Source organism: Alnus glutinosa, chromosome 11 (genome assembly GCF_958979055.1).
Source record: "Alnus glutinosa chromosome 11, dhAlnGlut1.1, whole genome shotgun sequence".
Taxonomy (NCBI): Eukaryota; Viridiplantae; Streptophyta; class Magnoliopsida; order Fagales; family Betulaceae; genus Alnus; species Alnus glutinosa.
Genome location: NC_084896.1, coordinates 2,762,067 through 2,787,309, shown reverse-complemented (window position 1 = coordinate 2,787,309; position 25,243 = coordinate 2,762,067). Strand labels below are relative to the sequence as shown.

General features: G+C 34.3%; 1 protein-coding gene, 1 long non-coding RNA gene and 1 other non-coding gene across 5 annotated transcripts; 1 reads left to right on the top strand and 2 right to left on the bottom strand.

Moving 5' to 3' along the window:
* Positions 1-7,232: 7,232 nt before the first annotated feature.
* LOC133882948 (U4 spliceosomal RNA) lies at positions 7,233-7,387 on the bottom strand. The gene has a single exon (XR_009902764.1). It is a non-coding gene; the product is annotated as a U4 spliceosomal RNA (small nuclear RNA).
* A 2,195-nt stretch (positions 7,388-9,582) lies between these two features.
* LOC133882056 (receptor-like serine/threonine-protein kinase SD1-8) lies at positions 9,583-21,104 on the bottom strand. Its single transcript, XM_062321159.1, has 6 exons — positions 19,772-21,104; positions 19,560-19,661; positions 10,904-11,118; positions 10,586-10,796; positions 10,258-10,430; positions 9,583-9,891 (listed from the first exon to the last, which is right to left on the bottom strand). Exons 1-6 carry the CDS (start codon positions 21,102-21,104, stop codon positions 9,583-9,585), a joined length of 2,343 nt encoding a protein of 780 aa, XP_062177143.1.
* Positions 13,827-17,395, top strand: LOC133881590 (uncharacterized). 3 transcript variants are annotated; one of them, XR_009902558.1, is made up of 4 exons: positions 13,827-14,087; positions 14,165-14,229; positions 15,824-16,415; positions 16,474-17,092. It is a non-coding gene; the product is annotated as an uncharacterized LOC133881590 (long non-coding RNA). The 3 variants fall into 3 exon arrangements; XR_009902557.1 differs by having other exon boundaries at positions 15,824-16,473; positions 16,547-17,092; XR_009902559.1 differs by lacking the exons at positions 15,824-16,415; positions 16,474-17,092 and adding an exon at positions 17,107-17,395 and having other exon boundaries at positions 13,833-14,087.
* Positions 21,105-25,243: the final 4,139 nt, after the last annotated feature.

Sequence of the window (25,243 nt, the reverse complement as noted above, 5' to 3'; positions counted from 1 at the left end):
CTCTCTTCCATATAATTCTCCAATACATTTCACATGCATGGTATCAGAGCTATTTAACACCTAATGGAGGGGGTGTCAAAATTTCTAAAATATCATTTTTTTTTTTTTAGGAAAAAAAATTGCAAGGATTTAGTTCTTAGTAAGGAATTAACGAAATTTGCAAAAAAAAAAAAAAAAAAAAAAAAAAAAAAAAAAAAAATCTATGTATGAATCTTTCAAAAAAATTTTTATATATATTTTTTTAAAATAAAAATAAAATAAAAATCACAAGGGTATTTTGAAAATTTTGACAGTATTTAACGAAAAATCTTAACGGAAGGTGAAATTGAAAAAAATTGAAAGCTAAATATAATTAATTTACACTTTTTAAATTTTAAAGATATAATTATAAAAATAATAAAAAGATCAAAGATGTTAAGTAAATAATAAAAAGATCAAAGATGTTAAGTAAAGTCTTCTACCAAATTTTTGATGGATGTGAGTGTTCTTTAATAAGTAATCGATATTGATGGCAAGATCACTAGTGGCTGGTCCTACAACCCGGCGAAGAAGTCATCGATCTTATTTTAAGCAATGCATGCACCTACAGAGCAAACAGGAATTGTGACCCTCTATCCTTTGATGCGAACCCTCTATTGACTCAACCCTCTCAAAGGTTTCTTTTGTCTCGATCGGCTTGGGAGGTCCTCGGTCATTTGGTCTTGGAGATTTCCTAGTTGGCCTTGGATGACCTTCAATTGGTCTTGCATTAATTGTCTTGCTAAGGGTGTCAAATTGGGTGCATGCATGGTTCCATGATAGATTGAGACATAGCTAGATCGACGAACTAGGTAACAGACGATCACTATGCAAATGCATGCAAGTTGCAACAAATGTCTATAAATGTAACTAAAGCCCAATACAAAATTTAAGCCCTCAATTAAAAACTTCTTTATTTTTTCAATCAAAATTCAAATAGACAAAATTACAACAACTAATTATGCCGATCCTCCAAGCGTAGAGGGTGACTACGGGAAAGTCACAACTTCCTAAATTCTACGGGTTTGCAAGCTCCACATTTATTTAAAAGGTTAGCTAGTGGGAATGAATTTTTTTTTTTTTTTTTTTTTTTTGGTTCAACAAAATATTAACGGGTGGCACAAACAAATTAAGCAAAAAAATGGGAGCGTTAGTCAAGACAATAGGTTTTGGGATAATTCACCAAGCACACAAGAAATATTGATGACAATTTTTGTAATACTCCGGTTCTATATTAAGAAGAGATGAATAGTTCACATAGAGTGAGTGATTTATAAAGATATTTATGGGTGTTAAGTCTCACATTGCTTAGTTATTAGGTGAAACTGAGCTTTATAAGGGATTCTATTGAATTAAGCTTCAAATTGACTAGTCATTTTGGGGTGATAGCGCATATGTGATTAGCACTTTTTCCTGAGTCGTTATAAATGGTATCAGAGTCACCTGGTAATGTCAAGTCATGTGGTACTAGAGCACCGCATGACGTGTCTCTTACGAAGACATTAGGGGTTTAAGGGGGGAGTTTGTCACACCCCACTCCCATATTAGGAAGAGATGAATAGCTCACATAGAGTGAGTGATTTATAAAGATATTCATGGGTGTTAAGTTTCACATTGCCTAGTTACTAGATGAAATTGAGCTTTAAAAAGGATTCCAAGAAAATTAACTAGTTCTTTTGGGATAATGGCGGCAGATATGGCTAGCACTTTTCCCTGGGTCATTACAATTTTAAATAGCAAGGATATAAATGTGATATTGTAGACTCTTTAGGCGATTCTCTATGTAACACTAAGAACAAGGACTTGTCACGTTTTTCTGGTCTTAGATTAAACTAGACTCTTCCATGTAACTTTTGAAAGTGATTTCCATGTATGCTTATAATATTTTAGTCATTGTTCTAAAATTGACTAGTTCTTTTGGAATTATGGCAGCAGATATAGCTAGCGCTTTTTCTTGGGTCATTACAATTCTAAATAGCAAGGATATAAATGTGATATTGTAGACTCTTTAGGCGATTCTCTATGTAACACTAAGAACAAGGACTTGTCACGTTTTTCTGGTCTTAGATTAAACTAGACTCTTCCATGTAACTTTTGAAAGTGATTTCCATGTATGCTTATAATATTTTAGTCATTGTTCTAAAATTGACTAGTTCTTTTGGAATTATGGCAGCAGATATAGCTAGCGCTTTTTCTTGGGTCATTACAATTCTAAATAGCAAGGATATAAATGTGATATTGTAGACTCTTTAGGCGATTCTCTATGTAACACTAAGAACAAGGACTTGTCACGTTTTTCTTGTCTTAGATTAAACTAGACTCTTCCATGTAACTTTTGAAAGTGATTCCCATGTATGCTTATAATATTTACACTTACCTATGTGTTTGAGCTTTCCTTCGCTTGACAACAAATGAAGAGATCGACATAAGATAAGCCTTGTTGTTGGAACGAGCATAGCTACCCATACTTTCCATTTTTTACCTGATTATTATGACAAAAAACACTGTTAGCTCAATAACAGAGAATGAAGTATTAGTTCATAACAAAAGAGGACATAATTTTGTGGAGATTTAGATCATATGATCAAAACGAAAGACACTTTGATGCTCATCAGCAGCAAGTTTGAGATAGATATCTTGTCCAGTCTAGTTGCCATGTGAGAGTTGATGTAAGTTGAAAAGAGCTCCTTCTCAAATCATACACCAACTCCTATTATAAGCATAAGCTATGCAAGAGCAATTTTTCATGCAAGCCACTTCACAATTCTTAGCACTCGCTGCCGAATATGCTTTCAAATTAACAGGCAATCTCATGTTTGTTATTTTCATGAACCAATCTTTTGTGCCATTAGCATACATATTATTCTCACATTGTAAGGGGATTTCCTCACACAGCCACCTGAACAATCCTTTAGATTGATGTCTTCGATCGAAAATGGTTCAAAACCTTTTAGACACTTACAAGGGTTTAAGAAATTCTCACGGTAGAACACGCCAAATGCACCAAACAAAGCATAGACATGAGACTGGTCCCACGATACAAACCAAAATATATTCCATTCCAAAGGGCCAGACATCCACGTCCACATGTACAATTGTCCTGTAGACGACATCACTAATTTAGAACGGTGAGATGAATTATAAAGAAAATGAATAAGATATCTTCTTCATTTGAAAGAACACTGATGTTGTAAACAAAATTCAATCTCATCTTAAGAATTAAGCTTAATTAATTTCCATTCCAAACTCCAAAACTCTAATAGATTTGGGATATGTTCCACTATAAGCAAATTGATTGCTTCCATTTGGGTCTAACCCCCCCCCCAGAACACACCAGGTGCTGGATCTTCTAAATTTTTCCATGAAACGAGTAGCTGCTATTTTCGAGTAACCTTATCAATCTAAAACTTTGCACCTTGGGGCCACGTATCGGTCTGATGGTCGAAACTCTCCCACAATATAGAAGACGCAATCGACCTATCTCTTAAAACAAAAATTCCCATCTTCCCCAAGCACTGCTTCAGTTGAGCGGCGAAATGTCAAATTTGTCAACCAAAATGGGATGTATCGGTCAGATGGTGGAAACTCTCCCAAAATATAGAAGACGCATTTGACCAATCTCTCAAAACAAAATTCCCATCTTCACCAAATAATGCTTCATGGTTTAGGCTTTATGGTATAGGGTTTAGGTTTTGGGGTTTAGGGTTTTGGATTTGGGATTTGGGGTTTGGAGTTTAGTGTTAAGGTTTTGGGTTTTGGGTTTGAGGTTTAGGGTTTTAGGATTTAAGGTTTAGGATTAGGGTTTGGATTTAGGATTTAGGGTTAGGGTTTATGGTTTTAGGATTTAAGGTTTAGGGTTTAAGGGTTTTTATGGTATAGGGTTTAGGGTTTTTAGGGTGTAGGGTTTAAGGTTTAGGGTTTAGGGTTTTAGGATTTAGGGTTTAGGGTTTAGGGTTTGGATTTAGGGTTTACGGTTTTAGAGTTTAGGGTTTAAGGTTTTGTATTTAGGTTTCGGGTTTCGAGTTTAGGGTTTTACCTTTTTAGGGTTTTAGGGTTTAGGGTATTAATTATGGCGACAGGAAGAAGGGGTCTCTTCGTCTCCCTGCCAGGATTATGACATTTTCGGAGCAAAATGTTTATGGAAAAAGGGAGAATGCTAGGAACGCTAATTTTACCATTATTTCTTTACAAACTTAAAACTTATGTGACAACTTATAATCAATGTACGTATATGATTAGTCATTAATTAATTAAATTAATAAATTTATTTTTTATTTAATTGTTTTATCAATCACGAATTATTATGTCAATTTATAAAACAAAAAAATAATAATAATACCTAACAGCGTGCGCATATATATATATATAAGGACCACGTCAAGGCAGCAATGGTGTTTAATTTTAAAAAAAAAAATGAAAATGCATTGAATATTATAATTTTTACTACAATTTTTTATAAACTCACGTAGTTTTATATGAATAAGAAAATAAATTGACAGATAAATTTAATGGTTTAAAAGTTAGCTTGATAAACAACATGTGCACTGTGAAATAAATTTGTAAATGAAGGACTTTTATACTAAAAGTAATAATAACATAACGACACTCTTTAAAAGGAAAATAAATACAGACTTAATGAATATTTTTTAGGGTATAGGGTTTAAGGTTTAGGGTTTGAATTTAGGATTTTCAGTTTTAGGGTTTAGGGTTTGAATTTAGGTTTAAGGTTTAGTGTTTTGGGTTTAAGGTTTAGGGTTTTGTGTTTAGGTTTCGGGTTTCGGGTTTTAGGTTTTACCTTTTTGATATTTAAAAAGGAAAGAAGGGTTTTGAAGAGAGTAAGTAAAATATCCATCACTTCCATTTTTACTTGGCACAAAAGTGTAGTTGAAGATATATAGAACTCAATTCGTTCATTTCAAGAACTAAGCTGAATAATTTTCTGTTCCAAACTCCAAAACTCCAATAGATTTGGGATCTGTTCCACTCTTAAGAAATACTGATTGCTTCCATTTAGGTTGAACCCCAACAAGAATACACCAGGTGCTGGATCTTCTAAATTTTTATTGAATATTTATTTAAAGTTACTGTACGTATACATTACGCTAATGTCGAGACATTTATTTAAAAATTTAAATAATATAATATTATGAACTCTTTTAAATACATTAATTTTAAAATTTGACCATAAAATGTACTACTCATTTCGATCATTTACTTCAAAAGATATTTGTCAACCAAACTATGTTGCGTGAATTAAATGAGAATTTGTTGCATAATACATATCTAACAACTAACAACGAATAACCACTCGATCTATTGACTGAATTAAATGAAAATTCTTTTTCAGAAGCTTGATTGGGTCTAAGGACGGTGCTAATGAAAGTTGAACACCTTGTCTTGACATGGTTTTCCTTTAATGTTAGATTAAGATTGCATTAGAGTGAATAGACCCTCTGCAAATTGTCGAATCATTATCATAGCATTTGGCCCCATCCGATTGTTCAAATTTACTCTTTATTTTAGTTAAAAAAAATAGTTTATTCAATGTTAAAAAAAAAAAACTCACCTTTTAAAAGCATTTATCTTCGGACCTATTCACTTTTATTATTCTATTTAAATATATATAAATATTCAAGTAATTAAAATGTTTTTCCAAAATTTAATTTAATAAAATACTTACCAAGACTAAAAAAAGAAGAGAGCCCCTTCTATATGGACTATCTGTAAAACCCCATTTTTCAACCTCCAATCAAACTTTGCCACGTTAGCTAAATCCACTAGAAAGAATAAGGATGAAAGCAGCCAATCACTTCATGGATATGAACACCCACGGCCTTCATCCATCGGCGACTGCAGCGGCTGGCGCCACCCTCAACCACGGCTGGCTCTTTCTTCTTTTCTTTGACCCCCAACCCACTGTGCCAGTCCACTGAACCATCTTGTCGGGCTGCCTTCCCTGTGATACCCAACCCCATACGACCCATCCGGCAACCACTGCTAATACGACCATATCCCCTCCATTAATTTTTCTTTTCCCCTAGATCTAGATTTTTAGTCCGCACAAATCTCGTCCACCACAAATCAAAACAAACGCCCAAATCCATATAATATTCCACTCTAGCAAGCAGCAGCTGAACACACAAAGCTCATCAAACTTGAAAAAATTGAAAACAAACAAATTTGCTTGCAACTCTCATCAATTGGCCACGAACTTGGCATTTCCTCAAATCACAAACCAAATTCACCCATCCAAGCGACCATCGACAAACCTCCAAGCCTCCAACCTGTCAATCATTCCACCACCCTCAATCCAACCAAGCCAATACCCAAATCCCAGCCACCTTTGATACCCGAACCGCAAAACCCACAAATAGAAACCTATAAACCCCTCACCACACCGCAATCCACCACCGCACATGAAGTGGTGTCCCTGCCTCCACCCAAAATTTCATCTTTGTTGCCGGCGATCTGCGGCATCAACTGGTCCTTCGGTGAGGGAAAGAGAAACCGACGATAGAGAGAGATTCTGGGAGACTGAGAGGTGTGTAGCGTTTGGTTGGGAGAGGTGGGGCGGCGGCGTTAGACGTGGGGTTGTTTGTAGGTTGTTGGTTCTTTGGGCAAGGGACCCATGAGAGATTAGAGAAGAACATAGATGAGTAGGGGAAAGATTGAGTATTTTCATGTTTATTGTATTTTTATTGTATTTTTGATTTTTTGATGAGTTATTTACTTATAATTAGTTGCTATAAAATGAGGGTTTTATAGCTGTGATCATCATGTTAAATATGATTCTGTTTTACATTGATCATTATATTCAGCTTATTTTAAAATGAGAGCCCCTACTATAAAAATGTGGTGTAAACTAACTTATTTACAACATCCACTCAGATTTAGACACATCAACTTGATACACAAAATAGAATAAACGCAAAAACTCTGGATTACCCCATCCTTGTTGTGGTTCCAGAAACTAGCGATCCACGTCCACCTATACCCGACTCTTCTGCCAAATGCCACCGCTGAAATCAACGGAAGGCCACCGTACCGCCTCCTCCTATGCATAAAGCCCTCCGATCGTGATTTCTTTGAGAAGCCACACTCCTAAGAATTTTCTTGGCAACCAAAGAACTCGGCAAGCCATCCCCATGGTCTCACCTCCTCTCTCTCCCCCTCTCTCTCTCTCTCTCTCTCAACATGTCTTTTTTTTTTTCAAGGGCTAAAGGGAGCCCTTCCAGAAATTCTCGAAGGCCAGGGCCAAACCCAGGCCTAAGAGGGGAGGCCTAAGAGGGGGGTTGGAAATAGTTTTCAACCAGCAATAGACATGCCTTGGTTAGAACCTCTCTCAACGTGTCCTAATCCTTTGTTTGATTCCCGAGAAACCGGAGGGAAAGAAGAACAAAAATAGGAAACGGGGAGGGTTTTGACTTGTGGAAGCTTGGTAAAGGATGTTGTTGCAAGCTTGCTGAGTAATGGTGGCGAGTTGACTTAGTGAGGGAATTGGGTGGGGGAAGAAGTGAGCTTCTGCTTGCACGAAGAGTGGGGTTGAGATTTTGATCGAGTTTTGAGTTTTGATGATGAAATAACAGTGATAACGAAATGTGATTGGTGTCATTATCTTGCACATTTATTTTGTATCATTTTTTCAAATCTATAACTAAATCTGTGGGACTCACATTTGAGTTCCACAAATTTAATGATAGATTTCTCATATGGAGATGGACAAGAAATGTGTAAAAGAATGAAAACAAACTTTTCTCTTGTTAGAAATATGAAATATGATACTTTTACAACTTTTGTACAACACCAACAATTTTTTTTTTTTTGTCAAACTAATCATTAAATCTGTTTTCCCACATATGCGTCCTAAATATCCAATTGTTGATTTTAAAAAAAGTTGGTGGAGTTATACTCGAGTCATATAGAAGTTATAAACGTAACGTATCTCTAGAGGTATTTTTCATATCTATTGTATTTTGTGTGTGTGTGTGTGTTTTTTTTTTCTTTTACTGGTCAACCTCTAATTAGACGCCGTACAATATAGACTTTACAGCCCATCCGAAAAAGAGGTATTCTCTTTTAAAATATAGAGTGCTGCGAGTGCGCATATGTACGTTAATGGTTTCTAATTCTCCCGCTTTCGTTGCATGCATTATGGTAACCAGAAGACACGCACGAAAAGTACATAAGATTTAAAACCTTCGTCGTTTTTCGGTTGTTTGCTTCAGAATCAAACATTGCTTATGTTTGTCCGCACATTTAGTAAATAATTTACAAGTTATTAAGCTAAATAATTGTATTCAATGTTTTTTAATGTTTTTTTTAAAATTGGGAGGAGACAGAATGATCGATTTTTTTTTTTTTTTTAGTAAACAGTGCTCCCCAAATGAGGAGAGCATTGTTTAGGATCTTTAAATTTTGAAAAAACTTCAATTACCACTCATGATATTTCATCACTTTTACAATCATACTTTTAAACTTTAAAAATTGTCAATTTAGTGTATCAATTTTTTATTTTTATTTTTAAAAAAAAAAAATTCAACCATCGGTTAGAATTTTCCATTAAATCCTAATGGAGGGATGTCAAAATTCCTAAAATACATGTCGTCTTTTTTAGGGAAAAAAAAATTGCAAAGATTTAGTTGTTGGTAAGGATTTAACGAAATTTGCAAAAATATTCATACCTGAATCTTTCAAATATATATATATATATATATTAAAAAAAAAAAAAAAAAAAGGCATTTTAGAAATCTTGACATGATTTAATGAAAAACCCTAACGGATGTGTGGAATTAAAAAAATAAAAATAAAAGATAGACACACTAAATTAACACTTTTTAAATTTTAAGAATTTAATTATAAAAATAATGAAAGATCTGAGATTAGGTAAATTTTTCCCCCAAGTTTCGTACCAAACTCCGCAGCCATATGCAGAGCTAAAAAGAAGTCATTGTAGCATTCTGGCTTCCTATAATAACCTTTTCAACAAATTAGGGAGCTGGATGTGAGTGCTGTTTAAGTGATACTGATGGCAAGATCGATCACTAGTGGCTGGTCCTACCACCCGACGAAGAAGTCATCTTATTTTAAGCATTGCACCTACCAAGCACACAGGAAAAAACATTAAAAATAAAATAAAATAAAATTATAGTTTTTAATTTTTAACATATTAATATATATATATTTTTTTATTGAGAATGACATGTATGTCGTTTTTATTAGACTGGCATGGTAAACTAAATATTTTTGTTAAATTTGTGGACAAAAAAATGATTTCAAGGAATAATTTGTTATTTGATATTTTTTCCTACCACAAGAACTTTACAATTTTTTTTTTATACAATAAAAAATAATTTATAATTTAAACCGATCACGTGAACCAATACTACAATTTCTCCGTAACAAAAATACAAACTAATAAAAGTCCAATAATGATTAAGCTTTCAATCATGCAACGACAAGATCATGGGTTGGTGTAATCTGTAGCTCGTGCCTCGTGTCTCGTGCCCTTCCTCAAATTGGCTCTACAACATTTATTTTCTTTCGTATAGGAATCAATACTCATCGTCATCGGGCTTCCATTACTGATATAGTAACACTATTATTTGAGCAATTACATGCACCATCAATTGTTAAATTTGAGTCCATCATATTCTGGTATGTGGTAAACGCTGGTTGCTTAGGTGTAGGTAGAGGTGCATGTTCATTGCTAATCATTGAGACTACATCAAGCATGGTAGGACGATCAATCGGACTTTCTTGGACACAAAGAAGGCCAATGTTAATGAATCTCAACGGAAGAGAACTAGAAGAAGGATACCCAATTGTTGGATTTATCAACTCCAAACTCCGATCATCTATCCACAACTCCCAAGCCTAGTATCATTTAAAATAAATGTAAGTTTTACTGAAAACTAAGAGGATTTCAATTTATAACACTAATGTAAAGCATAAAGAAATTGAAAGGATATATAAGCTACTCACATGTCTTAGAAGACTGAGTGAACTATGATTATAGAAGTCAGTATTCTTTTTGCCACTTAGAATCTCTAATAGCAATACTCCAAAGCTAAAAACATCGGACTTTATCGAGTACAAACCCTGTATAACATATTCGGGAGACATGTATCCACTGGATTCCAAAATTTAGTACATTACTCTGTTAGTAACCTGCTAAAAGAATTTAACTAGCAATTGCAAATATTAGATATAAAGCGAGTTGCATACTTACTAAGTTCCAACAATTCGGTTTGTGTTTGCTTGTGTTTCATTGCCTCCAACTATTCGAGCCATGCCAAAATCTGATATTTTTGGATTCATTTCACTATCCAAGAGAATGTTGCTAGGTTTTAGATCTCTATGTATGATTCGTAATCTTGAATATTGATGAAGATAAAGAAGCCCTTGAGTGATCCCTTCAATAATGCAAATGCATGTCTCCCAACCTAACATCGTTTTCTTGGTTGGATCTATTTAAATAGTACAACGAAGGAAATTAGTACTTAAGAACCTAGAAACATATGAGAGAAAATATATACACATATAGATACATATATAAACATGCACTCACCAAAAAGGTAGAAGTCCAAACTTTTATTGGGCATGTACTCATATATTAATATCTTTTCATCTCGTTCAATACAACAACCTAAGAGTCTGACAAGATTTTTATGCTGGACTTTTGCAATTAGTTTTGTCTCATTTCTGAACTCCTCAATTCCTTGTCCAGATTTTTTTGAAAGCATCTTCACTGCAATTTTCTGCCCGCTAAGTAAATTTCCCTATGAAAGAGAACCATAAGCTCTTTAAAATTTCATGAAGGTTTACTATTGATTTTCGGTTTTCTTAATAGTGTACATAGCACATTAATCAAGGAAATCAAACGTACCATGTAAACAGGTCCAAAACCTCCTTCTCCAAGCTTATTTGTAGTTGAGAAATTATTAGTTGCAGCTGATACACTATTATAACTGAATAATGGTAACACAGCATCCTTCTTCTCTCGTTTCTTCATATCTTTGTCGGTGTTCATTCCATCATTGATTGGATGGAGTTCAGTATCAAAATCAAATAATAGCAAATTATTGCTTGAAGAGCTGTCTCCTGTTTGATATAAAATGATAATAATTTGTCACTTTAGAGAAAAATCTAGTGATTGGGCCAATAAAATAAATCGAGATGACATCAATCAATTCACCAAAGTTCAACTACTATGAGTAATGCCTAGAGCAGTAAACGAGTAGAGTTACTTGTGAACATGCTCGGGCTCGGCCCGGATTAGCTCGGCTGAGTCTGAATATAAATATAAGTGCATTTGTGTGTAAGAGTGAGCTTGTGTATGTACATATGTGTGTGTATATGAATGTATATATATACTATAAGATAAACATGTAAAATTGATGTTAGATTATTTAAGATTTGAGTTAATTTCTCAAATTTCTCAAACAATAAATTTTAACCATAATTAAGTAATTAAAATTTTTTATTAATTTTTTTTAAAAAAAATTAAACAATTGCGACATTTACTTTATATATGGAATGACTAAATTAATTTGGTAGCTCGTGAACAAACTTAGGTTTGTTAAAAAAAAAAAAAAGAACAAAGCTTGAACAGATTATCTGGTTTGGTGATAAACTCGAATTTGGCTTGTGTTCAAAAGAAATTAAACGAACCAAGCCTGAACATTCAATATTCGACTCAACTCGATTCGATTACAACCCTATGTCAATGCTAGTATCCAAAAGTATGTAAGTTTGTTTAGTCGTTTCCGCAAACAAATATTAATTAATAATATAGTAATTCACTCCCATTTTAGTGGAATGACCAAATTAACAGCAAAGTGATGCAGCTTGCCTCCATTTGTTTACTAACATGAGATCTCCTGTTAAATTTACCATATGTTGACACCTCATGTAATACTCATGATCTAAGCTAGGGTTAAGAACAACTTAACAAGGGTTAAGAGTGTAAATATGAGGCAATGAATGAGGTGGAAATTAGAAAAAAATAGGTCAAGAAAAACACTTAGTGAAATTAGTGTGGGACCATTCTAGCAGTGGGGAGATACCGATCGAATGATATGCCACATAACAGTTAGCAAAACCCTACTATTCGAATGGTGGTCAACACCATTCAAATGATTAGGTGTGGTGCCACTTGAGTTGTAGAGATAAATTGCAAAAACGTAGTGTTCGATCAGTATGAGCACAGTTCCAACGATGACAGACTACATGCAATTTAGATAAGTCAAAAAGTTGTAGAAGCATAAGGAAGAGTTATTTATACCAACTTTTGAAGCCCTAGCAACTATTTGGTAGTCTAGAGCCACCAGAGAGAAAGAAAGAAAGAGAGAGTGGAGGGAGAAGTAAAGAAGAAGTTTTCTTAGAAATTTTGGGAGTCCAAGGCATCAAGAGGCCGGTAACCTCTCGCCTCTAGATCCGTTATTTCATCAATCAACTCACTGCCTTTACGCTTTATTAGGATTGATAACATATACATGTGTGTGTAAGAATGAAAAAAGGTGTGAACTTTTTCATTAAAAATGCTAACTTTGCGATATATGATGTTCTGATCTACTGGGTTAGATGAGATCAAATTTGAGCCTTACATTTTGTAATGTATAAATCTTGGTTGCCTCAGAGCGTTTTTGGTAAAAGAAAAATTGTAGAGATAAAAATCTGGGAGCTTTATGCTTAATTAGATATATCATACAAACATCTTGACTTTTAGCCTTAAACAATGTTATACATAAGAAATGGTGAGTCTTTTGGAGTTTTAGAGCTTGTGGAGGCCCCGTAGAAATTAGTAAAAATGAAATTTCAGAGGTAGGAAACAATGAACAGTGTGCCTTTATAACTCTGTTCGAGCTATTAGAATCATACCATTTGAAAGATGGTCAAATACCATTATGACAATGTTGAACGTTTGAATGCTATTTAGGTACCGTCATAACGGTGCCTACTATTTGAACAGTACACATGTATAGTTATAATAGTATCAAATAGAATGCAGAAAAACATTAGTTTAAGTGCTAGACTAGGGTTGCATCTTACAAAAACCCAACTAATGATAGGATATATCGCAAACGAAGGAGCCGAAGCTTTTGAGGGAGAATTTTTGGAGGACTTTTACAATTAATGTGAGTAAACTCATGTGAAACTATCAACAATGATTTTCAAGCATGCCTATTTTCAGTATTTTGCTATAAATGTGCATTTTTGTATTGTTATAAAAAACTTGTGAGTTGAAGTGGTGAATTCTAAAAGTTTTTAGTAAAGATAACATGATTACAAATGAATGGTTATGTGACTTTTACTTACATGCATGAATAATGAAATTAATAATAATTGTATGACATGGCCACCATGAAACACTACAAAAAAACTTGAGTTTTGCCATGTGGCTACAGTAATTGGTATTGTAGCCACATCACAATTTCATCATGTGAGGAATTTGCCACGTCGCTAAATAATGACGTGTTCAAAATATTTCACTTCGCTAATTAGTGATATGTCAATAAGCCATGCCAGTAATTAATGATGTGTCAATTTGATGCGTCCCTAATTAGTGACATGGTTTATTTGCCACGTCGCCAATTAGTGACGTGGCAAATAAACCACGTCGCTATTAATTATCGGGAAGTGATCCTTACACTCACACTACATGTAAAGACCTAGAAATTAAATAGGGAGTTTAGCAATTAATAAATTACATTTATAAAATAAATATATATATTAAGAAATATAAAATAAATATATATATATATATAGTGGGGCGACCTGCGCCCCACTTTGAAAGAAAAAAAAAGGTGAAGGGCCATGTGGCCCTTCACATGATAAAAGAAGGAAGGGCCTTCTGGCCCTTTCCAATGAAGAAAAAAAAAGAAGATAATAATAAAATGAGGCAATGCCTCTTTTTCTCTCAGAACCGAGAGAAGGAAAGAAGAGAAAGAAAAGATGGGGAAACTTTTCTTATTTTTGTGATCTACGAAGATCTAACGGTCCGATCTTCGATCCGTCTTCGGAAACGTGATCCTTGCACTTGGATCTACGTTTCCACCGATCGTTTTAAGGTAAAACACTAAACTCATGATTTCGTAATTTTGGGTTAAAATATTGAAATGTGAGTTTAATCTAATATTTTCTTTAGGTAATGGGTTACTTGGAACTTGCTTAAGACTACCCAAACCATGGGTTTTGGTTTGGTGAATTTGGGTGAGTTTCCTTAAACCTTAACTTTTGGATTATGTATTTTAATTGCGATTTCTTGTGTCTAATCCTAAGTAAATCTTATGGGTTAGTGTTATTAGTGTTTAAATAGCAATATTATGTATGGGTTAAAAGACTTTATGTAGGTATTCTCACTTATGAGAGAGGTTGGCCTTGATATGTAAATGGGAATTTTAAGGGTAAGTTGGAATTTGATATCGGTTAGGTGTTTTGATATTTGTTATGGGTTTTGATTCTTGATTTTTGATAACCTATGAATGATGCTTTGTGGTGAGTGCTTGATGTTGGAATGGAAAGTGATTATGAAGGGTATTTTGGTGAAAATCCAGATCTGGTCGGTGGTTGTAAATTGGGGATAATTGTGCTAATTGACGGTTATTGCTCCATTATGTTGATGGTAGAATGTTTGATTGAATTGGGTTTAGTTTTGGAAGAAATTTGGTAGATGATAGTGGCTATGATTATTGGAATTTTGGTGAGTTGATGTGAGGGAAAACCTTGCTATATTTGATGTTGTGTTTTAATGGATTCAAATATGGATTTTTGGATTGGTAATTTGATGATGTTAGTTTATGATTAATTGTTGAGGATTAAGGTTAATGCTTGTGATGGATTTATGGATTTAGTTTTATGTGGCGTCTAATGTTTGTGGTTGATCCTTGGTAGTCCTTAATGGCTATGGCTCATTGTATGTAAAAGAGGGGTTTTGATTGATCTTGATGTAAGGCTATGGATATTGAAGGTTTGGTGGTAGGAGATTGATCTTTTTATGTAAATGGGTTGAAATTTGGCATGGGTTTGGATGTTTGGTTGTTATGGGCCGAGTATGTATGTGTCAATGTGAAATGGTATTTTAGTGAGGACATCTTGGTTATGGTTTGTTGAATAAGGCTAAAATATGTTCTATGTTATATTTATGAGTTGGATATTCTAGGTGTTGATGAAGTTGAATTGATTAAGGTTGATTACGATAAATAATTGAATTCTTTGCTATAGTTTATTTAGGTGTATAGGTTATGTAATAATAAGATTTTAGATGATGTCCTTTGTAGAGTTGGGTTGTTTGATTAGTCTCGTGTTATAGTCCTAATAAGATTCTCGGGTAGTGATGGTAGTTATAAGTGAGATGAATAGATCATAATCTTGGTACTTGGTGAAAATGAGGAATGTAAATGAAAGCGTATAGGAGATGGATGGAATACACAAAGATTATAAAATGTTAAATTAGGTTAAGTCCTAAACCTAAACTACTTGTATGATAGTAAATGATAAAGATTAAGTGCTAAAGTCAAATAGTATCGGAACCTTATGATAAATGTGACTCAATAATAGTAAGTAAACAACTATAAGATTTATAGTTAATAACAATAAAAGATAAACTAATGCATATAGTAAATACATCTTTGTATTAATAATCAAAGATATCATTAGAACCTAAACCTAAATTATAACCTAATAATAGTTTAGGATACCTAACTAGCCTTAGAAGCAGATTACGCGACGTGTGAGCACGTGGGTAGTGTACGTGTCATAGAGTATAGAGTTCAATAACATAGTCTAATGTTATTAATGTTTGCAGGATAGTGTCTGGATTGGAGTCTTTAATGGGTTCTCCAATGTAGAGTTCAAGTCATGGTCCAATGCAGCCAAAATGAGTATTCTACTCACTGAGAAGTGTTATTTTCATATATGATGAATTGTAAAATATGTATTGTTTTACAAACTTGAACCAACTATATGTTGATTATGAATTGTTTTGGATGATTTGAGTACTTTTGAGTATATTGAAATTATGATATGTGGAGTAAATGAATGGAGTCACTGTATGTTATGGTTGGGAGTTTTGAAAACTGTGATTGCAATGGAATATTAATATGATTTTAGAGTGAGTATAAAATGGGAGATTTGAGTTATGCAAATTGTTTAAAAAAAATGACATGTTGAACTGTTTATATTTTATAAAGAAAGCATATGTTATAAGCATGATTCATGAAATGAAATTTATTGATTGAAGGCATGAAGCATAAGCATATGAACGGTAAACGTGCATCGAAGTGAGGTTCACAGCCCACGGGAAATTATACATGGGTTAGATTCCCATGAAGTGCCTACTTGGGTTAGATTCCCTTGAGGTATTCACGAGGTACTTACTTGGGTTAGATTCCCTTGAGGTTCTCGACCATGGGTTAGATTCCCATGAGGTGCCTACTTGGGTTAGATTCCCTTGAGGTACTAGTACTTACTTGGGTTCGATTCCCTTGAAGTACTCACGAGGTGCTTACTTGGGTTAGATTCCCTTGAGATCCTCGACCATGGGTTAGATTCCCATGAGGTGCCTACTTGGGTTAGATTCCCTTGAGGTACTAGTGCTTACTTGGGTTAGATTCCCTTGAAGCACTATACTTGGGTTCGATTCCCAAGGCATAAAACCATTAGCATGAGCATGCATAGCATTGTTTTTGTGAGTGATGTTTTTATACTATGAGTAGTTTTACTAGACGTATTAGTATGCATAAGAGTCTCAATGGAAAAGAGCTTATGTATATTTCTATCGGATGGTTGCATGATTTAAATGCCATTGTTTTCTATAACAGAACTTCTACGTATAATCTTAGTCGCCTAGTATGTTTAAATGTTTTTCTAGTAGTCGGTGTCCGCTATATCAGCTATGGGGGTTTTTAAACAAAAGCTTATAAAATTGGTGGCTGTTATAGTGTACGCATGACTAGAAATGAAAAGTTGGTTCTTTGCGAAAACTCAGTAAATAGTATACCTCTGAGGTCTTAGTATATTTATGTATGCTAAGGCGGTGGGCTCATAATTCCACCTATACGGATGTGGCAAACCCCCACAACCGTATAGATGATGTTCTTTTGGCTGCAGGTATTCCGGTCGTAGTTGATAGCATTGTAGAAAGGTATTTTGGATGTTATGACTGAAGCACGCCGCAACGGTCGTAATTGGTGGACCACGGGTTGTCCACTTGTTTATAGGTTTGGTTTATGGCTTGTGACGTTTGTGTCACTTGTTATTGTACAAAACTATTTATGTCACTTATTTAATTCGTGGAAAGATTTAATCATATAGATATTAAATGGCTCTTTGTTGTAATTATTTGTGATAGATGTATAAGATGTGATTTCCGTTATTAGGTTATGTTTTCCGCTGCATAGTTGATAGATGTTATACTCTGATTTGCCAGGTACATATTATGGGGTATGTACATATGTTGGCTTTGCGACATATCATCGTGCCACTGTGAAGATCCGTTTATATTTTAAGGGATTAATGACTATGTGGATGTTTTGTATATATATATAAAAAAAAAAAAAAAAAAAAAAAAAAACGGGTCGTCACACTACACAACAATGACACAACACCAAGGCACAATGGAATGGGGTCCATGTGTGAGCCTCACTTCATTGTGCATTGATGTTGTGTCATTGTTGTGTAGTGTGAGTGTTTTAATCATTTCTCTTAATTAACAAGGTGTCAAATGTGACATGTCGCTAATTGGTGACGTGCAGATTTGTCACGTCGCTAGTTTCAAATTATTTTCATTATCGGAACGCGTTGGAGGGAAAATTACCCCCAACGTGTTTCTAATTTCCCTCTTTATGCTAATTTCCCTTTTTATCTCTCTTTATATTATTTTCCCTCTTCCATATTCTTCTTTTCTTTATTATTTTTATATCTTCTTTTATCTTCTTATTTTCCTCTTCTAGATTCTTCTTTTGTTTATTATTTTTATATCTTCTTTTAGCTTCCTATTTTCTTTATCTTCTTTATTTTCTTCTTTTGTAGGGAGAGACCGAGAGAGGGAGATCGAGAGAGGGAGGGGATCTGGCGGTGGAGATCCGGCGACTCAGAGAGAGATTTGAGACATGAAGATTGAGAGAGGGAGGAGATGCGGCAGTGGAGATCAGGATGGTTGTTAATTAGTAGCACCGAATTTTATTGCTAGTTAATTATGATCAGGGGCGCTATATATACCTCATCTTCTTTTCAAATAAACAGTGAAGTTTGGAATTAATATGCTGGCTCTTACAATGCAAAGGACCTAACGACATCGACTTGAACCAAAGAGAGGTTTAACAAACTAATATCGTTAACTTACAGATCCACCTACAATTACACTGGGCTGAGAAAGAGAGAATATTCAGAAAGCTAGGATGATAATGGTCTTTCTCTCACAATCAATCTCTGGTCTCTCTCAGATCAGGTGGGAGATGGCATTTCTCTTCCAAGTCTCGATTGTAGTTTCTCTCCCTAATCAGTTTAGATGAAGTTTCGATTATATGGTGTACACTTTTGAGCTGTTCCTGGTTGTCAGGGAGGCTGTGTATGGTGTTTAACTACTACTTTTGGCATGTGTAAATTTGGAGGTTCTAATTAAGAAGAGGTACCGTGTACACTGCCTTAGACGGGTGGTTTTTGCTTCCTAATTGCCTTCACCACCGCCCTAGGCGGTGGGCAGTTTTTTGAGGCACCTTCTGTCCTTACCCACGGGCAAGCGGTTATTTCTCTCCTAATCACTTGGAAGAGAAAGGCTATGCACCCTTAATTTTTTCTCTCTTTTGTTTTATTTATTTTTGTTTTTTTGTATTTTTAATGTTTTTTGAGTTGGTTTGAAAAAAGTTGAGTTAGATGTAAAGAGTTGTCAAACAAATATTCAAAAACTAAAACTATATATTTTTTTACTTTGAAGCATCTGCTGAAAAGCTAAAAAGGCTCATATTAGCTATATATATATATATATATATATATATATATATATATGAGACTTTTAAAATTATAATTAAGTTTTTATAGTCAAGACTTTTCATATTCTTTTTAGCATTCAATTCATATTGATGTTGGAGCACATCGGAGAAAGTTATGCATGTTAAACTTTTATGAATGTGAAAATGGAAAAGTATGGAAAAGTAAATAAATGGACATTCAAGAATTTGTATATATATGTTGAAAAATTTACGATGTTGGAGGCCTTAATTATTAACTTTCATGGAAAGTCTATTCTTTATGAGCGTGAATTGTACACATTACAAGAAAAAGAATGACTACATGTCTAGAGTCAATAAATCATCATTTTCATGTTTAGAGATTTTTTAAGGCCTCAATATTGTAAAATTATTATTTTGCCGTAATTGAAAGCCTTCATTAGAGATTATTTATTTACATTTTTACCATATTATAATTATAAATATAATTTTTTGATTAAAATAAATAAATAAAAATTAATTGGAGAATATTTATAGATGGGATCGCTCCCATGGAATACCCCATCTCAATCCGGTTAGAAAGTTTACACTTACCTATGTGTTTGAGCTTTCCTCTGGTTGAAAAACAAATGATAAGGTATAAGATAAGCCCTATTGAAGGGACCAGCACAGCTACCCATACTTTCCATTTTTTGCCTGATTATGATGACAAGAATCACTATTAGCTCAAACATAACAAAGAATGAAGTATTAGCTTAAAATGAAAGATGACATAATTAAATTTAATTGTGTAGATTTCATTTCACCTTTGGTACTTTGATTCTCATTAGGAGCATGTTTAAGATAGATATATTCTCCAGTCTCGCCAGCATCTGAGAGCTGCTGTAAATTAAAAATAGCTCCTTCCCATATCATACAGTACCCACTCCTATTATAAGCATAAGCTGTGCAAGAGCAATTATTCATGCAAGCCGCTTCACAATTAATCCTATCACTCACTGCCCAATTATATGCTTTCGAATTAACAGGCAATCTCACGTTTGGCATTTTCATGAACCAATCTTTTGTCCCATTACCATACGTATTATTCTCACATTGCAAAGGAGATTTCCTCACACAGCCACCCGACCAATCATTTAGTCTGGTGTAGTTCATCGAAAATGGTTCAAAACCTTTTAGACATTCACAGGGGCTCGAGGAATTCTCACGATACACGCCAAATTCACCACACAAAGCATAGACATCAGATTGGTCCAACGGTCCATACCAAAATGTTTTCCATACCAAAGGGCCAGACAGCCACGTCCATAGCTGCAGTTTTCCTGTAGACGACATCACCATTTTAGAGCGGTAAGATGAATTACGAAGATAATGAGTAAAATATCTTCCCTTTTCATTTGACACAACACTGAAGTTGTAGACAGAATTCAATGTCATCTCAGGAATTAAGCTGAAAGAATTTCCATTCCAAACTCCAGAACACCAATAGATTTGGGATGTGTTCCACTGTAAGCAAACTTGATTGCTTCCATTTGAGTCTAACCCCTCCGAGAACACACCAGGTGCTGGATCTTCTGAATTTTTCCATGAAACGAGTTGCTGTTGTTTTCGAGGAAACTTATCGATCCAAAACTTTGCACCTGGGAGCCGTGTATCGGTCGGATAGTCGAAACTCTCCCACAATATAGAAGACGCATTCGACCTATCTCTTAAAACAAAATTCCCATCTTCCCCAAGTACTGCTTCAGTTAAATTCGACCCGGGAAATGTCAAATTTGTCAACCAAAAAGGGATGCTGGAGGAACCTCCATACAGGAGTAGATTGCCATCTTCTGAGAGGTCAAGTCTTGACGAAGGCAGGTCAAACAGAGGGTCTTCTCTATTTGCTACCCAAACAATATTGTCCTTCTGGTCAAACATTTTATACCATATGCCCAGGTAGATTTTTAATGAACTTCCTGGTCTGAAGAAACCGAGCTCAAAAGTGCCACCTTGAGATACTATGGTCTCGTTCTTTGAATAAGAAAGAGACTGACCTGGTGAAAGGGTATCGCCGGATATGGAGAAGCATGCTCTGCCAAAAGAGAGGATTAGAAGCAGAGCAAATAAGAGCCATGGCTTACTCGTCATGCCCCCCATCCCTATCTAACTTGCAGCACCTTTTAAGGCCTTTGGAATGGCTGATCCAGAATTGAGCCAAGGGGGAGTTTCCTTTCAATAAGCAAACATATCAGGACCAGATGGAGGAGAATGGTAGAAGAAGAATGATGATAGATATGAATGGGTTAACAAGAAAACTTGGAGTATTCTTCTTGTGACGAAGTTCACTTCCAGACTATTCCTTTATAGCTTTTGGAAAACGCTGAACGCTCGTGTCATGTTCATATGTAACTAGATAAGTTGAACTCGTTTCAGCGCAATAGTGGAGACAGCCAGACTGGGGGCTGCGGGGGATCTGGCCCCCAAGCCCTCCATGGCAAGAAGAACAAGAAAACATGGTTACTGAGTCCGCCCCAAAATGTTGAAAAGAAAAGGCTACCCCAGCCCCTAGGAAAACTTAAAAAAAAAAAAAAATAATAAAAAAAAAAAATTATGTTTTGAGAAATTTAATATCAATGTTATTTAATAGACGCTCATACAATTGTCATACAGCTTATTGCAATGATGTGACAATAAAAATTAATATTTGAAAAAAAAAAAACAATCAAGCATTAATTTTCATTAACACATCATCGCAATTGTATGACAATCGCATGAGTGTTTATTGAATAACATTACTCCTAACTTTCTTACAACATGATTTTTTTTAAAAGATTATCAATTTATTAAGGCCAATCTAAAAGTTCATAAATTAGCCACCAAAATTTAAAAAAAATAAAAAGTAAATAAATAAAAATCCATATATACTACTGTCTCTCAAAACATTATTGACACATTTTCTTACTTTTTTGGCCTACCTAGCTATTACTATTCTTGAGAGCATGCATCCTTTTCTCTTAGATAGTTGAGCTCTTTCATTTCATTTTATGCTCCGTTTGTTTCGGCGTAAAATGATTTCTGAAAAATGATTTCGACATTTTTTAATGTTTGGTAGGGGCGAAAATACTGGTCAACCAAAAAACAATTTCCGTTTGAGCAACACAGTCGACCTTTACGTTCAAGCAATATAGATAGTAGATACAGTTGTTGACTCTCTTTTAAACAACACAGTCGACATTTACGTTCAAGCAGTTGATTATCATCGGATTCCAACAAACCAGATTCCAACACTGGTCGGTGTCGGAATTCGGCTACATTCGGCAACCGTCGCTAGATTCCGGCGATATCGTGCCAGATTTCGACTAAACTAGCCGGAATATGGCCGAAGCGGCAGGATCTCCAACTATTTGGCCGAATCCGGCCAGGAACTGGCCAGAACGGTCGGGATCCTGGACAGACCCGACCGTTCTGGCCGAATCTCAGTCCAGTCCGGCCGGATCACCGGCCAGGATCCTCCCAGAACGGTAGGATCCCGGACAGCTGGCTAGGACGATCGGCTTCTAGTCAACTGGCCGGGATCCAGCCGTTTTGTGCTGGATTCCGACAAAGATCACAGGAATCGGCACAAATGGCCAGATTCCGGCCTTTTTGCTGGAATTTGTATTTTTTTTATATTATTTTATATTAACATTTTTTATTTTGCGAATAAAATTTAATTTTTTAAATTAATATGATTAAATAAAAATATAAAAAATATTTGTAATTTTCCGTACGTGTCAAAAACTGAAAAATGATTTTGACGGAAAATAGTTTTTTGAAAAATGACTTTCTTGAAAATATTTTACGACAAAAACCATTTTATACCGAAACAAACGAAGCATTAATTTTCTCTTTTTGTTCCCCACTATGTTTCTTGTGTTTCCATGAAAGAGATTTTTGGTGTTTGTACTTTTTCACTTAACTTGTGCAAAGACTTCTATCAACTTGAAGGGAAAAATAAGTTATATCAATAGCATTAAATATATATTTTTTTAAAATAAAAAAACCAAAACGTATAATATTGTTTTATTAATTCAAACTAAAAAAACCACAAATAAACTCTGTCGTGCTTGTGCAACCAATCTAATGCTTAGAGTGACATCTATGTGACAATCTTACCTTCCAAATCTTCTTCTGAAAGCATATATTCACATACGGTTCAGTAAATTAATGTTTAGCTAAAGATTATGTTTCTATATTTTAATTAGTTCTTCATTTTTCAAAGCACCTACATTTGGATCAGAATTTTAGCTATTCTCTTTAAATATTCTTTCTTTATATTTTGTTCTCCAACAATATTTAGCAGGTAGCTATTTCCTTACACAAAGTGGCAAGTCGTATGATGTTCTTTCTTCTTCTTCTTCTTCTTTTCTTTTTATTTTTTTTTTCTTTTTAAAATAAATTTTGTTACAGAGTTAGCCAAAATAATTTTTTAAAAATCCTACATACTCTCTAGTGCATGCTTCCCGATATGACACTAAAAATTTAAATCCAAAATAATTAATGACAATTTATATTGCCACATTTAAAAAAAAAAAAAATGCATTTAAAAGTGCAAGCATAAGAATTAATTATTTCCTTATTTTCTGATTGCTAGGGGGTTGTGAAACTTTAACTGCTAAATCTTTTTCTTTTCTTTTCTTTGTTTAATTTTTTATTTATTTATTCAAATAAGGGAAAATGTGAAAGAATTGCAAGGGTCAATAATTGACTCATTGCCACTCCTATGAATAGAGTTAAGAAAATAAATAAAGATGAGAAAACTTTCAAATAGAAAGTGAGAAGCGGCCCATCGAATGACAAGATGCGTAGAAATTAGCACTTTCAAAAGGCTTCAAAAAAAGTTGTCCAAACAGGAATGGAGAGCATCATATACTGGATGTCGAAAATCACTGGCACCAAGACCTAATAAAAAAAATTAAAAAAAAAAAAAAAAATTGATAGCAATGACAAAAGAGAATTACCTTTTAAAATTAAAAAAAAAAAAAAAAAAAAAAAAAAAAAAGGGGGCAACCAAAAGATACAGGAAGGGAAACTGTTGTTAATTGACTCTTGAGTAGGTGCGGCTCCTGAAAATGTTAATAATGTATCAACTGATCAACATACTGGGCTCTTCTTTTGTGACATACTTGTAATGAGATTGATGTGATTTTTCACTTTTTTACTTGTCATATACGGAGTTGGTCGGGAGAAGTCAAAGGGAGCGGGCGTGAATCACGTTTTGAAGTGGAGGGGACGGTTTTGGGCCTGAATCACGTTAACTGGAGAAAGGCCGAGAAGGAGAAAAAAGGGGAAGGTTTTAGAATACGTGAGAAACGGGTAGAGATGTCAATGGTCCAATACGTGAGAAACGGGTAGAGATGTCAATGGTCCTAGATGGGGTGGAAATCTTGAAGATGGGGTGGAAATCTTGAAGATGGGCTGTTTGGTAGTCAATGAACGAGTAGTTTCGTGTTAGGTGCCTATGAAATTTGTGAGTAATGACAAATAAGTATAGTGCATGTCGGGTTGGGTCATATCATGAAGCGACATTACTTGAAAATGGGATGTTTGGTAGCCGTTTCCAAAACAGCGAAATATGTGTTTGTCAAATTTTTTAACGACGTTGACAGACAGAATTAGGAGTTTTGATAAGTAAATGGTAATTCAATGTCATGGGGTGGTGAGAGTGTCGGCTCATGAGAGTATATTAACAATAACTTTTAGTTCATGGGAAAAAAAAAGTAATTAAATTAACCCTTTAATTTTATTATTTTTTTTTTTTAACTTTTTTAAATTTTTAAATTGAAATTAAGGGTAAATTTGGAATTTTATAAAAGTCTCATGGGTATAAAGGTCATTTCACTCTTTCTGCTGTCTGATTTAGCGCCAAACCCCAATAAAAGGACAATGTAAAAAATTAGAAATTCGATTGTTTAAATTCAGAGTTTTTAAACTTTAGGGGTTAGTTAAAAACAAGTGAAAATTCTAGGGGTTTTGTGAAGTTTTTCTTAATTTTTTTTTTTCAATAAAACAAAAATACTCCTATAAATGAAAAACTAAAAACAAATTTTTTATTTTTTTCCTTAAAAAATACAATATTTTTTTTAAAAAAAAAAAAAAAAAAATTCCAACAGTTGGTTTTTTCAATTTATAGTTTTATTTGTTTTTTTAAATTTTTTTTACTATTATTTTATTAATGGTATTTTCGTTGTCGGCAAGACTGTGATAATTTTTGCTACTTTGAAGGGGACATTATTATAATTTAAAGTTTGAAGGGA

Bases quoted from the DNA above. Each gene is read 5' to 3' on its own strand.
- LOC133882056 (XM_062321159.1), bottom strand. From the start codon at position 21,104: ATGGGGGGCATGACGAGTAAGCCATGGCTCTTATTTGCTCTGCTTCTA. The intron at 19,662-19,771 runs GTGAAATGAAAT...CATCATAATCAG, and splicing joins TGAGAATCAAAGTACCAAAG to GCAAAAAATGGAAAGTATGG. The intron at 10,797-10,903 runs GTACGTTTGATT...TCTCTTTCATAG, and splicing joins GTTTTGGACCTGTTTACATG to GGAAATTTACTTAGCGGGCA.